Source organism: Rhea pennata, chromosome 9 (genome assembly GCF_028389875.1).
Source record: "Rhea pennata isolate bPtePen1 chromosome 9, bPtePen1.pri, whole genome shotgun sequence".
NCBI classification, from domain to species: domain Eukaryota; kingdom Metazoa; phylum Chordata; class Aves; order Rheiformes; family Rheidae; genus Rhea; species Rhea pennata.
Genome location: NC_084671.1, coordinates 29348584 through 29362993, shown reverse-complemented (window position 1 = coordinate 29362993; position 14410 = coordinate 29348584). Strand labels below are relative to the sequence as shown.

The window sequence follows — 14410 nt, the reverse complement described above, 5'->3', positions numbered from 1 at the left end:
CAGAAGGGATAGCAGCCATTCTACAGGGAAAGCATAGACAAGCTGAGAGGTCCTCAAAGAAAGGTCATCTCTGCTCCCACAATGTGCAGTCATATTTCACATTCACATGCACATGAGACTACTCAGCCAGACACTTTGGAGACATAGGCACTTGAATGAAATATGTCCCACCGGCTACAGCAAAATGTAAACATGTGCTTAAACGGGTTGCTGAATAGAGATGTGCTTACAGTTATGCACATACTGACCAGGAAATTAAATGGGATAATAAAGAATTAAGCTGTGAATTTAGCCTTCAACTATGTAAATTACAGGGATCAAAAAAATATAACCAATGTGAAACAGTATTATAAATGCACCTTAGCTACAGGCACCATGTTATGAAGTGTAATCTTGCTGAATTGAGACATGGAAAACAGCAAGCAAGTTTCAGCCTCAGAGTTATCTGGGGTGAAAAATATTTTTTCCAACCACTTCTGCTGTCACACAATATCCCGCTTGATAGAGTGTGATTGTATAAAATGGGCTGACCAGCCAAACACATACTAGTCATAAGGTAGTTATGTTGATAAATTGAATCATATTTAGTGGGATTATACCTAAGGCAAAGAATTCTGAAGATTAGTAACTGAATGTGAAAGCATCAGCAAATATAAGTTGCTGAGACTCGTACTGCTGGTTTGGGAGTGCTGTGCTCCAAACCCACAATTTAAACTCCTCCTCTTTGCAACTGGGAACCAATATTTGTATGAAGTAACTGAAAGCACAAGCACTGACAGCTAGATTGACTAGATGGCCAGTGCTTTACTCGGGCAGCACTCACTGATTGCTTCATAGGGCACAATGCCTATCTGTCTATCTAGATATTATGCTGCTTTGACATAATCTTAAATTCATGTACAATAAAGAGATTTTAATGACAAAGTAAGTATGTTATAGTTATGCTTTCATATTCCTAAAGTTACTAATCATTCATCTATCTCCAAAATTAATTATTCAGTGGAATTATTTTATCATGATCGTGTAACTCCATGTTAACTATCTTCCTGTGTCTGGGACAAATCCTTCAGGTTGCACAGGCTTATACGGATTTCAAAATGACTCTTGCAGTTGCATTAATCCTGTTGTTACTGACAGTTACTTTTTTAGCTTGCTCAAAGCCATTAATACAGACGTTTTGTGAAGCATTAAAATCATTATCCTTGCACTATTCTTGTAACGATAAGGAAGTGGTGTTATCAGGAGGCACACAGAAGTTTGTTTAAAGTAAGGGAAGATTGTTCAAAATAGCGAACAGATTTCCTGACCAGATTTCTCATCTTTTTTTCTAAACCTTAAGAATTCTCCTGCAATGAATTAGACCACATGATCGAAGAGACTGCAGCTGGGGTGACCATGTCTGCTAAAGGAACTCCTACATGCATGAACCCTGCTCCAATGCATGTGCTCTCCAGCTGCTTTGCTGCCATTTCCCTGTGCCAGCACTGCACATCAGCCAGCTGGATGCTTGTGCTTGGCATGGGGGCTGGGAGAGGGCCAGAGCAGGAGAGCAGCTACTGCGCTGTCCGTGCTCCCAGCACATCACCTGCAAACAGGGAAGCAAGAAGTGCAGGACAACTAAGTGAGCCTTATGTGTAACAAGCCCGCCCTTGGTTCAGGGAAGACCCCTTCCCCAAAAGTCCAGCTTTCTTCTTTTCCATGAATACTGGATTGCATTTTGTTGTCTGGTGAGTTCAGTGTTCTTGCTTTATATCTGCAGTTTTCACTGTACACAGAAACAGCAGAGTGCTACAGGTAAGTCTTGACTTTGCAGTGCTGAACCTCACACCTTTCCCTAGGCAGGGATTTAAACAAACTTTTCTGCACCCACTCCATCTCTCTGCTGCAGGATTCAGCTAAAACATACAGCCTAAGCAGAAACGAAACACGGAATAACTGACTTGAAGAAGTATTTCCAAGCCACAGGCTTGCTGCAGGCCCTGCATGGTGCTGCCATGCCCTCTGCTGGACTCTTTCTCAGATCTATGCAGGCATTGTTGTACGTCATTTAAAGCCTACTCGCATGCTGCCTTAATCCCTGGGCCACTGGGTGCTGACCCATCACTCAAATTGCAGCTTTGGGTCCAAGTCTCAATCATTCCCTTCCTTAGCCAAAGCCCTGAACCATAAATGGAGTGGTAATTAAGTGCCTAGTGTAATGAGCAAGGCCATTTTAATATAACAAGACTCCGCACCATCATCATTTATACTCCCTGCAGGCATAAACAACTAGTGAGACCTCCTGCAACAAGTGCATCCTGTGAAAGTACCTTCCCTGTTCCAAGCACATTAGTCTACTCAGCTCATTAAGAACTTATTCTGCAGCTTCCTTAAAGCAGTTTAATTTTCTTACATTTTAAGATTTGGATTCAATTTTGATGTGGAGAGTCTCTCCAGGAGGTGGCTACAGCAATGCCGGCAGCATCCCCTGCTGCCAGTACAGTGGATTGTAACAGCACACCCTTGAATTATTGTAGTCATGAGGGGCAGCGATGTTGACTTCTGAAAAATGAGTAGCCGTTCTGGGAAAGATGTATTTGACAAAGTTAAATAGACGGTACCACCCACCCCCACCATGCTTTGGGTTAAAATAAATAAATAAATAAATAAGGCCCAGCTAAGAATGACAGCTCTTGTCTCTGAAAGGCAGTAGATCTCATTCTCAGATGATTTGTGAAGCCATTAATTTATTCACTTTACGGTGCCCTTTTTTCTCCCCAGAGGAATCCATAAAATAGGTGTGGGCATCTCTGCAACAGCAGAACATGCAAGCACATCCCATAAGCAGCTGAGCACTCTAAAGGTCAAGCAGGAGCACCTCAACTTTCCTTAGTTATGGACAGGCATGACCCCTATTTCTGAACATGTAGTCTGTTTGACAAAACCATCGAAAGAAACCGAATAACCCAAGGAACAGGCAGTCATATTAGGTAAGTCATATATTAATTTGAAACTAAACTGTTGCAAGATTCTGAGTAACAGTCCAGGCAACAGAAGTCTCCCCAGCCCTCCCCACCTCTCATGCAGCTATATAAAAAAGGTCAATGAACCTTCTTTATACTATCTAAATAATTGGTCCAAACGTGGTGATTTCCATGACAAAGATAATAGCCAGTATTTGTCACACTTCCTCTTTTGTGACTATTTGCTAGTTTAAGCCATCAGCAAGTGCAATGTCAAAAATCGCTGTTAACAGTGATGCAGAACAATGTATTGCTCTAATGCCAAGCCAAACCTATCAGGAGAATAAATGATCAGAGAAACTCTAGTTTGCCAGTTCCAGAAATCTTAGACACTGAGCAGATCATTAAGCAATGCAAAAGTAGAGGGAACAGCAGAGAGAATGGGCTCAAAAACTGTCACAGGGAACAACTTTGCAAATCCAGGATGTGAATTTCCCTAACACCTACATGGAAAGAGACAGAGAACTGAGCAGATTTCGGCTCCAACATGATCTTAGTGTTAGGTATCTCCCCAACCTTTCTTCCTCTAGTTATAATGTTGCAGTGTTACTCAGGCTAAAGACTTCTTCCAGGCAGCCTCTCTCCCCTTTCCTTGGCAGGGGGCCAGGGAAGCCAAGGACCGAGGAAGAGCCCAGCAGCTCCAGGCTGCCGCCTCCCTCCTCCTGGGACCTGGGGATGTGAAACTGCTGGAGCGCAGCAGGCCTCAGCCAAGAGCTCTCCCTCTTTTGCACACAGGGCCTCGGGCATCAGGCCCAGGAGCACTATGGTGTTTCCCAAAGCTGCATCAAACAGCAGGAAAAGCCTGAAAACACCGAATAAAGCTTCCATGAGTTGCTCGGGTTCTATTTTATTTTATTTTATTTTATTTTAATTTATTTTATTTTATTTTATTTTTTATTTCTTCGCCTCCTCCTCCTCCCGCCTCCCTGCGCGGAGGGCCCAGACCCGCCGTGGGCCGCCCCCCTGCGGCCATCACACCCCGCCTCACGGCGAGCAGCGGCGCCCGCGCGCGTGCGCCGAGAGCCGCGCCTGGCCCCGCCCCTCTCCTTCGCCCGCCTCCGTTGGGTGGGGGCGGGAGGCCGCGCGCCGCGGGAGCCAATAGGACAGCTGCAAGGCCTGTCGCGCGGGATGTACGCACTTCCGCCGCGGCGGCCGGGCCTATGTACCAATGGCTGCTGGGGGCCCTGGGCGCCCTCCTCGCCGCCGCCGCCCGCCGCGCCGCGCCGCTCCCGGCCCCGCCGCCGCGCAAGAGGCCGCACCGCAGGTCAGCGAGCCGCCCGCGCCTCCTCGCCGTGGGGCGGCGCCGCGGCCGGGGCTCCCTCTCGCAGACTCGGCAGCCCGTGCCCCGTCTCGGTCGCCTCCGCCACCGCCTGGTGCCCGCTCGCGGCGCTCGCAGCTCCCCGGCCCCGCACTGGTGGCCGGAGCCCGGCGCGGCCGCCTTGGCCTCCGCGGCGGGGCCTGGCTGCCAGGGAGCAGGAGCTCGGCTGGAGCCTGGCGAGCCTCGGTGGCCTCTGCTCTGGAGTGAGGTGTTTCACCTGGGAGCGGAAGCTGAATTAATTGCTATATTGCATCGTAAGCTCGGCTCCAGTTTTGTCTCATCTCTTGGGGTTTCTCATTCCTACTGCTGTCCCTCTGGTTGTTCGTGGGCTCATCTTGGCCCTTTGCCTGCTCAGAAACTCAGTTCTAGGGCAGTAAGGCTCATGATGGGCATTTTTAGGGTGTTATCCATCATCCTTTTTTGCTCTGGCCCTGGAGAGGGTGAAGCAGACCAGGCTGCAGCACTTGTTCTTGCCCCATACTGTTACCCTTTCTGCCCTTCTGTGCTTCATGGCAGGTCACTGTTCTCACTGTCACAGGTACTTCATATGTGATGCCTAAATTGGCTTGGATGCTGGGTGTTTCCACTGAATCCTTTTGCAGTCTCACTTTCTGTCATAGTGGGAGTATGAAGACAAGAAAAGGGGTGGAGGTTTGGAGTGTCTGTGTTCTGATGGAGTGGAAGAGGGTAGAGGGGACAGTGTACATATGTGTAGGGATTTGCTGGATGGGGGAATGTCATGGCAGGGTATATAAATATGGCATCTTAGTATGGTTTGTATAAGCGTACAGAGTGGAAAAAGGAGGGATGCTGTCACAAGTGGTAACTGTTGATGTTCCCAAGTGACCTAGAACCTTTGTCTGGCTCCCTAGAGCTGCCAGTGGCTGAAGGCTGAGCCGTTTGTGTGTCTGGCAGCTCTGTCTCCCTGAAGAGAGAGAGCGTACTGACTGCGTGCTATGGTTTCCCGAGCACAGTCACCTCCTCTGTGAGGAACTGTTGCTCCAGGAGGTTCTCGAGGCTGTGCTTAATATCACATGTTTCAGAGTGAACGTGAAAATGAAGATGTGTTCAGCTTGAAAGAGCCAGTTATGGCATAAATGGTTGTTCACAGCTACTGTGCAGTAAACAAAGAGCAAAATCCAAAATGAAGAATTCACCTTTGTAGATATTACAGACTTTTTTTTTCCTAGTTTGACTAGGAGATGCTGTTTGCCAACAGATCACTGGAAATGTTGGTGCTAAGCAAGTGGGACGAGATGCAAGTAAAACTGCATTAGGTGGCTTCAGAAGCTGTCCTGCTGCTGCAAACAAGTTCTCAAACATTACTAAGTGAGAGATGCTCTAAAAAATGGCTAAGATATTGTCAGATCACCTTGATGAGTCTCTTCAAGGAAATTTAAGGCAAAAATATCAACTGAGGCAGATGGTATTTATTAAAATTCAAGTGGAACAGAAGAGTGTTTTCAGCTAGCATGATAGATGCAGAAAAATCAAGAGCTGGGAAAACTCCCATTCGCAGTTCAAAACTAAAACAGTAGATGAACTGTGAAAGTAACAAAACAGTGACAGTGGCAAAAATGTTGCTCTCTTTGCTACTTCTACCCTTTTGACATTTTCCCCAGAGTAGAAAGAGGAAAAGCTAGAGGTGATGAAACTCATGGAGAAAATAGATACACAATAGCTACTATTTTAGAGCGTTACTAAAATGCCATGTTCAAGTTTCTTTGATTAACCCATGAAAATTTGAATATACTTATTTAAATTATAAACCTTAACAAACTGTTCTCTATGCTGTTGCGGGATGGGGAAGGGGATTTGAAAAGAACAGGGCCTAAGCTTACATGCATAAATGTAGCATTATTGCACTTTTCTAATACCTTATTCTTTTCCTGTTGCTGCTGAGGAAGAAAGTAAAATGATGGCCACAAACGGGTGCTGCCTTCTCTAAAACAAGGAGAAGGATATGAACATATTCCTGCATGAAGAACAGTTTGAAATGACTCATGTCTTTGGTCTATTTTTTTTTTTTTTGTTTCATATATTACGCGACATCAATGTCCTTGTTCCCGTCTCCCAGGCCTTTCATAAAACCTGAATTGTAATTACAGAGCATAATCTCTTGTTCACGTTGGAGACGAAGGTAGCTAAGCATAGATTCTTGTCTTGTCTTGTCTTTTCATTTCTTTTCCCCCTAGCTTCTGTCTTTTACCTATGTTCTGTGGCCATGCCTACTTTAGAAAATCAAGGACTTCCTAATTTATTTCTGAAATACTAAGAAATAATTAATCGTGCCCTGTGATCAAACTATTTCAAAACATCCAAGTGTCTGATAAAGTAAAAAAGGACAAAACAGTGCTCTCACAGGTGTTTAGTGCTCTGCTAAAACTGGAGAAAGATGCACTTCTATTGAAGAACAGTTGTTGCTACCACAGCCAAGTATTTAAACTGCACTTACCTCAGCATTTAGCACAGAGAAGGATTAATTATACTTTAGCTCTGCTACAAGATTAATGCTGGAAAGTTTTCAATGAAGACCAACTCAGAATGAAACTTAGCTCTTCCAAAAACAGAGATGTGTTTTACCTTCTGGAATATCAAACTTGCATTTAATACCTGTTCCCCAATGTTTTCTGCCTGCCTTTATAAGCGTATCAATGGTAAATATTTTCTTTGTTAACTGCACCTTTCATATATATATATATATATATATATATATATATATATATATATATATATTCAAAGAATTTCTTGTGCATCTGATACAAGAAGAAGGTAGTCCGTTAGTGGTGGTACCAGCTGAGTTTGGGAGCATTACCATTTAAAATGAATTATTTAGTTGTCCTTAGACTTTTCTTTTTCTGCAGGTCACTTAATGTATACGTTATGTATGACTTTAGATTATTTGGTAATCTTTAGTATGCCTCTTTCCTAAGGACAAACTTTACATACTACATAAAACATTGGGTGGTGTAAGGAGACACTAATGGAACACGTGAGAAAGTGGTCCAAGATGCTGTAATGAGAGAAGTAGCTGCCTGCGAGTGGTCTGTTGCTTGAGAGAGGTGTGTGGTATGTTGATGAGAGATGCTGCAGCAGTGGCAGTAACTGCAGTTGAAGAGACCTTCGCATATTTCTGTCTGACATGATCCCAGAGGTGGTTGGAGGGGAACACTTTAGGACGTGAAAGCTAATTTTGGAAGTTTGGGCCCTGTAAAGGGAACTCAGTTTCTTAGAAGCTTATCTGTGGTTGCAAAACACTGTTCTACATGTTCTTTCCTCAGCATTCAGTCACCTCTGGAAGATCCTGACCAGACTCAAGCCAAAAAGCGAAAATCAGGTATTACACATTACAGAAGTAATTAATATGCCTTTTTCTTAGGCTTCATGTATCTTGGAAAACTCTGGCTTTTGTACTTAATTATTATTATCGAAATTGGTTTTCCAAGCCGTTCCTTTCTCCTTGTGATCATCTCTGCAGTAGGGGCCTGAGGATGCATCATGGGGCTTAGCCCTATATATGATGTTATCTGTGTTGAGTGAGTATGGCAGGGTACAATACTTCCACAGCCATTGGGGATACCCCAGATCAGTAGAGCAGTGTGAACTACATTCGGTGTTTTCTGGCTATGAGTGCGTACATTTGAGCAGCAGGGAGCATTTTTAGATTGAAGTTGTATGCTCCCTGCTATCTATATTTATGGTGATATAGATCTGTCAGTTCAAAATAGCTGTATCTTTTGTATTTTGAGAAACCATTTTGAATCCAGGATATTAAGGAATGTTGTTTTAAACTGATGACAGGCAGAGAGAAATGGTATTTCTGATTGTAGCCAGCTAATGAGTTTTAGGAAAAAATTCTGAAATGAAAACAGAAGACACTAGTTTGAGTTCATTCTGAATCTGAAAAGTTTGTCATGTGAATTTGGAAAAGGTGAGTTGTCTCTCAGAGGAGAGCTGAGTAAAGGATGGAGATGCAGCAGAGGTTAGGCATAGGAGAAGACAGCAGTGACAGAGAGAAATGGAGTGGTATTGCTGCTCTCCTCAGTGAGACTTTGATACCCCATCTGCAAAGAGATTACAGTGTTCAGGGCTAAAATTATGCCGCTGCCTGCAGCCGTGTTGGTACGTCTAGATACCAACTACATTTGTCACAATTTGAGATGAAATATTCCCTTTGACAGTATTTACTGAAAAAGAGGGAGAAAGTGATGCTCTTTAGGCTTTGGGACTTTCACCAGCATGAGTTCCAAGAGGAGGGTTTCTCAGTTACTGCTTGTCAAAGGATGCTACCTCTCATTTAATGGTAGGGACTGCCGAACTGCAAATGCACTTCTCAGTTTAAGACTGTAAAACAGCTGCAAATATGTCAAATTGATGTATTGCTCCTGCTTTTAGCAGCATAACCAAACCTCAGTAGGAACAATTTGCAAGTCTTAGTAAATAGCCCAAATCTGCTTCTAGGAACCTGGTATCATCTATGCCCTTGTCTGCTTAAATGCCATTTTCTTATCTTCAAATGCTTTTGTGTTATATCATTTAATCTCTAACACAGTGCTTTATTAGACAATCTTGGCTTGTGGATGTTTGGAAATACTATCTGAGGGGTTGCATATTTCTGGTGTTTTAATACTGAAAAGAAAAGGCTTGAGTAGCTTTGCTTTCTAGAGTTTAGTGAACAACTTCTCTCAGTTAGTCAAGAGCAATGTGCAGTAAACTGTAGCAGTACATGCATGTATGGAGGGGATGAGGAATAGAAATTGTACCATGTGCTGCTTTTCTAGAAACACCGAATCTTCCCCAAAGCACAGTGTCCTTACAAATCTGGCTGCAAGCTCCTGGCTTAGTCTTTGAGTCCTGGTTCTGAGGACATGCTAGGTGAGCTGACTAGTCCAAAACTCACCACCAACTGCTGTTAACAGTAAGGTGGGTAACTTAAAATTAGTATAGTGCTCTAGGTGGGATTGAGGAGATGAATTTCTATTTACATTAAAGCCATAATCCTCTTTTTAATTATGTTCTTACATGGTCTTTCTTGTTTTTTAGGTTACGCCATCTGTAAGCCTAAAGAAAGAGTTGAAGAAGTTTCTGCTGTGGTGAAGTTTCCAGCCGAGGCAGCAAATAAACACTGGAAGGCTTTGGTTAGCAATGCAGCTCCAAGCGCGGAGTCTGCAGAAGAGGTTAGCAAGGATTTTGCAAATAGGTAGTTATGATCTTGAGAGAATGTGTTCAAGATGAACTGCTTTCCCTAGTGCATCTTAAAGTCGAGCCTGGTGTAAGGCTGCACAGCTCTAGGTTCTTCTTTTCCATTTATAACAGGCAGCTTTTGTGTGCTGGGTTTGCCTCATTCAGGTTTTAATAATCTACTCTAGAACTTGTAACTCAGGAGCTAAATGTTTGCTGTCTTCTAGACACTTTATATTAGTTCAAGTTTATACCTTAGTGTGTTTGCAGGCTATTGCTCTTTCCCCCACCTGAAGTTTGTAGTTAAGGAATCAGAACATATTACCTCATAGGAAAAACTACATACTTTCCTCTGGAAAACCTCTTTTTGATAGGTGCATTATTTACCAGTTCATGAGTAGATTTCTGTAGGACTTTGATTCTGTGAAAGTGACCCTTGAATCGCTTGATTTCATAGTTTTCAAAGGTGTATCGTTATTTTATTTTATTTTTTTATTACCCCACTAGGATAAAAGGAATAAGAAACTGTCATCGTCTAATGGTTGGCTTTTGAGAGAGTCTCTAACTCTTTATTTGTACAAAATTTATTTTTTGAGGACTAATCTATCATACTTCAGAATGTTTAGGTGCTGACAGTGATGTAACAGTGATAAGCTCACATTGTTTTAATGTACTTGAGATGTTTTTAATTTTTTTTTCCCTGAAGAATGAAATGCAGTTTTAACACACTAAACCTTCGTGATCCAGAAGTTTTCAGTTAGATGAAATATTGCATAGAATTGGATAAAAATCGTTTTACCTGAATATTCCTTCTGTAATCTGTATACAAAATCACTGTATACATGAGTTACTGTATTAAAAAATAGAAGTGTACTTGTCAGAGGACCTGCAGAGATCTACATTCTGCTGCAATCTGAATTGGTAAATTATAGTCTCTGAATCATAAAAGAGTTGATTTTAAATTTCAAGAGGATTATGTGTTTGCATTCAGATTGTACTCTCACAGTTACTTTTTTTTATCTTTTTACACAAGACTCAGTCCACTGCTTCTAACGATTTACCCAATAGACCGGGAGGTTGTGCACAAGATATAGAAATGCTGCAAGTTGGTAAGGCTGACATTAAGTTATTTACTTGTTCCTTTTTACCCTACCTTGTGTATTGTGTGATACCACCTTGAGGTTTATATACTGATTTTTGTAGTACTAGCATCGGTAGATGCGACAGCAGGTAAAATTTAGGAGTACTTTAGTATGACATCTGTTGTCTTTCCTTCATCTTTGCATTGCTTTTGATTTTTGGGGGCCAGGCATTGGTCTTGTCATCTCGGTATTAAGTGCAAGAGCTGTGTTGGATGTAGTCCTGCAGTTCTGATATGTCTCTTCCTGGCTTGCCTGAAGTAAATTGTTCTATCCATTAATTTTAGATAGTAGATTCTGATAATCCTTTTTTATTTCAAGTTTAGGCTGACAGTAGTTAGTGTGCCCAAATTTCTCTAGCTGTCAGCATGATAACCTGGAATTACTGTAAACATAGTAACCTAGTGGAAATAGTTTTATGATGTGACAGAGAAAGTGAAAAGAATTCATTTCTGGTGAAGCTCTTCATTGTAAACACAAACTGTAGTTTCCTTTTGTATTTACTAGTGGCTTGTGCTCTTCTTTCATAGATAAAATGCCTTGTGGAACCAATGCTCACTTGAATAAAGAGGCATTGTCCCTTTCCCATAAGACAATCCCTTGCTTGAGGTAAAAACCCTTTGGTTTTCTTTGACTTTTTCTCTTAAAGGTTTATTGTCTTTCACTTTTGTTCTTGAACTTTGTATGTTGCCTGACATTTTTATCTGTCCACCTACTTTTTTCCAAGGTATTCTGGAACTTCTTCAAGCTGCAATAATACAGGGTCTACGGCTATTTTATTTCCAACGAAGTTAAAACTTTTCATTTAAATCAAGATTAATGGACTGTGGTAGGTGAAGGTGTAGAACTTGAAAAGAAGAGGCTCAGACTAGGGAAGCTTGTCAGAAGCTCCTGAATAGTCTGACAGGAAAAAAAAAAGTAGCTGCTAAGTGTATGACGTTAAGCATAAAATAGTTCATGATTTAATAAGAGGGATGATCTTGACTTTGCATTTGTTTCAACTTACTGTTTGGGTAATGTTGAAGAATTGCTTGTACACTACTTCAGAGTTGGAAATAGTTGGAAGAGGGAAGGAATGGGTCAGGGTGTGATTTCACATGTTTACAGTTTGCCTCTCAGTCTCAAAATTAGATTAGTAGTCTTGTCTGTGTCCCAGTTTGTACTTACCACGATGCGAAAAGCAGCAGCTGTGCTTCAGTATGCTGGCTTTTAGAACACCTGAAGTTCTGATGACATGAATAACACACCTGCATGGATATTTGATCTTCTCTAATGACTCAGGGCATGGACCATGAGAGTAGCAGTCTACTTGGAGAAGTTTTCCTCACAGAACTTCTCATGCTTTCCCACTAGGTATTTGATGATAGCAAGTCTTATCTGAAAGTCACAAACATCTCATGTCTGTCTTCATCATGATCAGTGTGCATGCTTAACAAAATGGTTGTTGGTGCATCTTTAATCAGGAGGTACTTACCTGAATGTTATTTCTTTTGGCACTGGTATTTTTAGCACAAGCAGGAATGGCAAACACCAGATCAAACCAACTCTAGAAGACGCCTTAACACTGAGGCCACCCATTAGGGAGCACACTATGCTAGAATCCACAACGTCAGAATCTGGCAAAATGGGGAGGTCTTTTTGTACTGCTGAAGAGGTAAGCTTGATGACAAAGGTGTCTTTTGAAATTAGGTAACTTAATAGTTGCAACAAAACTGTATCTTCACTGAGGTTAATTTTGTAACATTCAGTGCTATGGATATAGCTAATGAAATTGAAGGGACACTCTTGAAAGTCAGTGTATAATTCTTTATTTGCCTTTGTGTATGTAAGATTTTGGAATAGAGCAGTCCTTGGTTGCCAAAAGACTGAACAGTTTCACTGTTTTGTCCTTAACCTAACTCAAGTGCTGTCTTTATGTAGCAACCCGGATGGTGCAGGTGTAAATGGCGAAATTGCTGATAGTACTTAGCTGAAGCCTTTCCCTGTTCTTTCCTCCCAGTATCTGGTAGAAAGTATTTAATAAACCTAGCTTATATTGAAAAAGAATTGGAGAAGCTGTAGCATACGGTTAAGATATCATCCTGGGGACTCACAGCAACATGGTAGTTGTGTGTATTGACAAGAGGGCATGCTAACCAAAATTATTATGCAAAGAGTGTAGACCATACCTAAAGAGGAATGAGGGTGTGGGAATGCCTGCTAAAATACAACTGAAGACTTTGATAGGATTCTGAGAACACCTGTGCAGTCCGTACCAAATTTGTGTTACAGGTATTATGTTGCTTCATATGCAGTGGTTATAATGTGTGTTTTTTTTTCTTTCTCCCTTCTGCTAGGATGTCCAGAGAGGAGAAAAGGAGAAATACAAACAACTCTTAAAACTAGTAAAGGAAAAGTATCCTAGAAGCTGCCCTATTCCTCAGTCTACAAACTTATGCAAGTAATTACAGAAAAAAGAACACTAACTTTTTAATAGCAACTTTTTAGTTGTTGTACATGGGAAGAGGGGGGGGGAATTCATTTTTCACAGTCTCAGGATTCTGGATGGTGTCTCATGGCAGGTGTTGGGACAAACTATTTTATAATATGCCACAGTGTTGCTTAAGGCCACAAAATATTTCTAACCAAAAAAAAAAAACCCAGCCCTCCCTGCCCACAAGCTGAAGCATGAATATTCTAAGAAGGTATATTCTAAAGGTGAAGATTTGTTAGTTGGTATGAGTGTATTTCTCATTCTGGTACTTCTTTGTTGTATTTGCATTAAGAAAGATAATATGTAGTTTTGGTAAGTGTTTCTGGTAGCATAACTCCTAGTATAAAAATCCACAGTACTGATTATAGCACTGTTTAAAAGAATTTGTCTTCCTCTCGTTTGGAATTGTTGAGTTTTTCCTTGGTCAGGAGTCCTATTTTATTTGAAAATGTGAAACTTAACATAAACTCAGGAAGTGCCAAATTTCTGGCTCTGCCTCCCCGCTACCCTGCAAGTCCTTTTCACGCACTTTACGTAAAATTGACAAAATGCCATTGCAGTCCTGCATGTAGAATTCCAGAGCTTAATGCAACCAAAAAAGGGATCTTGTGGGTAGTTTTGATTCTTACGTACCAGTTGTAAGTATACTGGTATCTTTATAGCTGTGTCAGGAGGCTAAATTAACTATGCCCAGTGGTGGGGGGACTATCTTGGTGAAATCGTTATACTTCAAAACTGTGCAGAAGGGGGGCTTTTTGGTATAAAATGCTGATGCCAAAATAGTGCTAAAATTCTAGCATGCCTTTATACCTAGTAAGATGATAGAAAATGCCATCCTTTTTTGCAGTTTCTCTTAAACGCTCCAAGATGTGGATTGTTCCCATAAGCTTAGAGCCCGGTTCTGCATTTGGTAGTTCACAGCTAGAAAACAAGTAAACACACAACTTCAGATCAAAACAGCATAGCGCGTTTAAACATTCTGTTGCATGAAAATGATGTGGGAAACAGTGTTTCAAATCATTCATGGTGCACCTGCATTAGCATTTTAGGGTGGATCAAGATAGTATTTCTGGAATCTGATATCAGTCATCAATTTCTGTGCTTTGGTTCATATCGCAGAGTGTTCTTGGAGCATGTGAAATAGGTTTCTTTCAGACGAAGCTAAAGGAGGTGTTTTCATTGAGTGTATCTAATGCACTCCAACTGTGAGTGAGCATTTAATTCCTAAAGTCCTAGTAGAGCTAGGCTGGAGTAAAACATCCCTGAAATGCATATATTGTGGACATTGTGCTCTCAG

The 14410-nt window shown here is 41.7% G+C and overlaps 1 protein-coding gene across 4 annotated transcripts in view; it reads left to right on the top strand.

Annotated features, from left to right (window-relative positions):
• Positions 1-4154: 4154 nt before the first annotated feature.
• The window catches only part of SENP2 (SUMO specific peptidase 2), a 26756-nt gene continuing 16500 nt past the window's right edge, over positions 4155-14410 (top strand). For 3 of the 4 annotated variants that reach the window (XM_062582221.1, XM_062582218.1, XM_062582219.1), the window contains exons 1-7: positions 4155-4266; positions 7602-7657; positions 9364-9497; positions 10535-10610; positions 11171-11249; positions 12150-12294; positions 12977-13080. In XM_062582221.1, the coding sequence (XP_062438205.1) occupies positions 4163-4266; positions 7602-7657; positions 9364-9497; positions 10535-10610; positions 11171-11249; positions 12150-12294; positions 12977-13080 (698 nt within the window). In that variant the 5' untranslated portion in view covers positions 4155-4162. Of the gene's footprint in view, positions 4267-4709; positions 4859-7601; positions 7658-9363; positions 9498-10534; positions 10611-11170; positions 11250-12149; positions 12295-12976; positions 13081-14410 lie in introns of those variants that run through there. The other variant, XM_062582220.1, reaches the window with a different exon arrangement.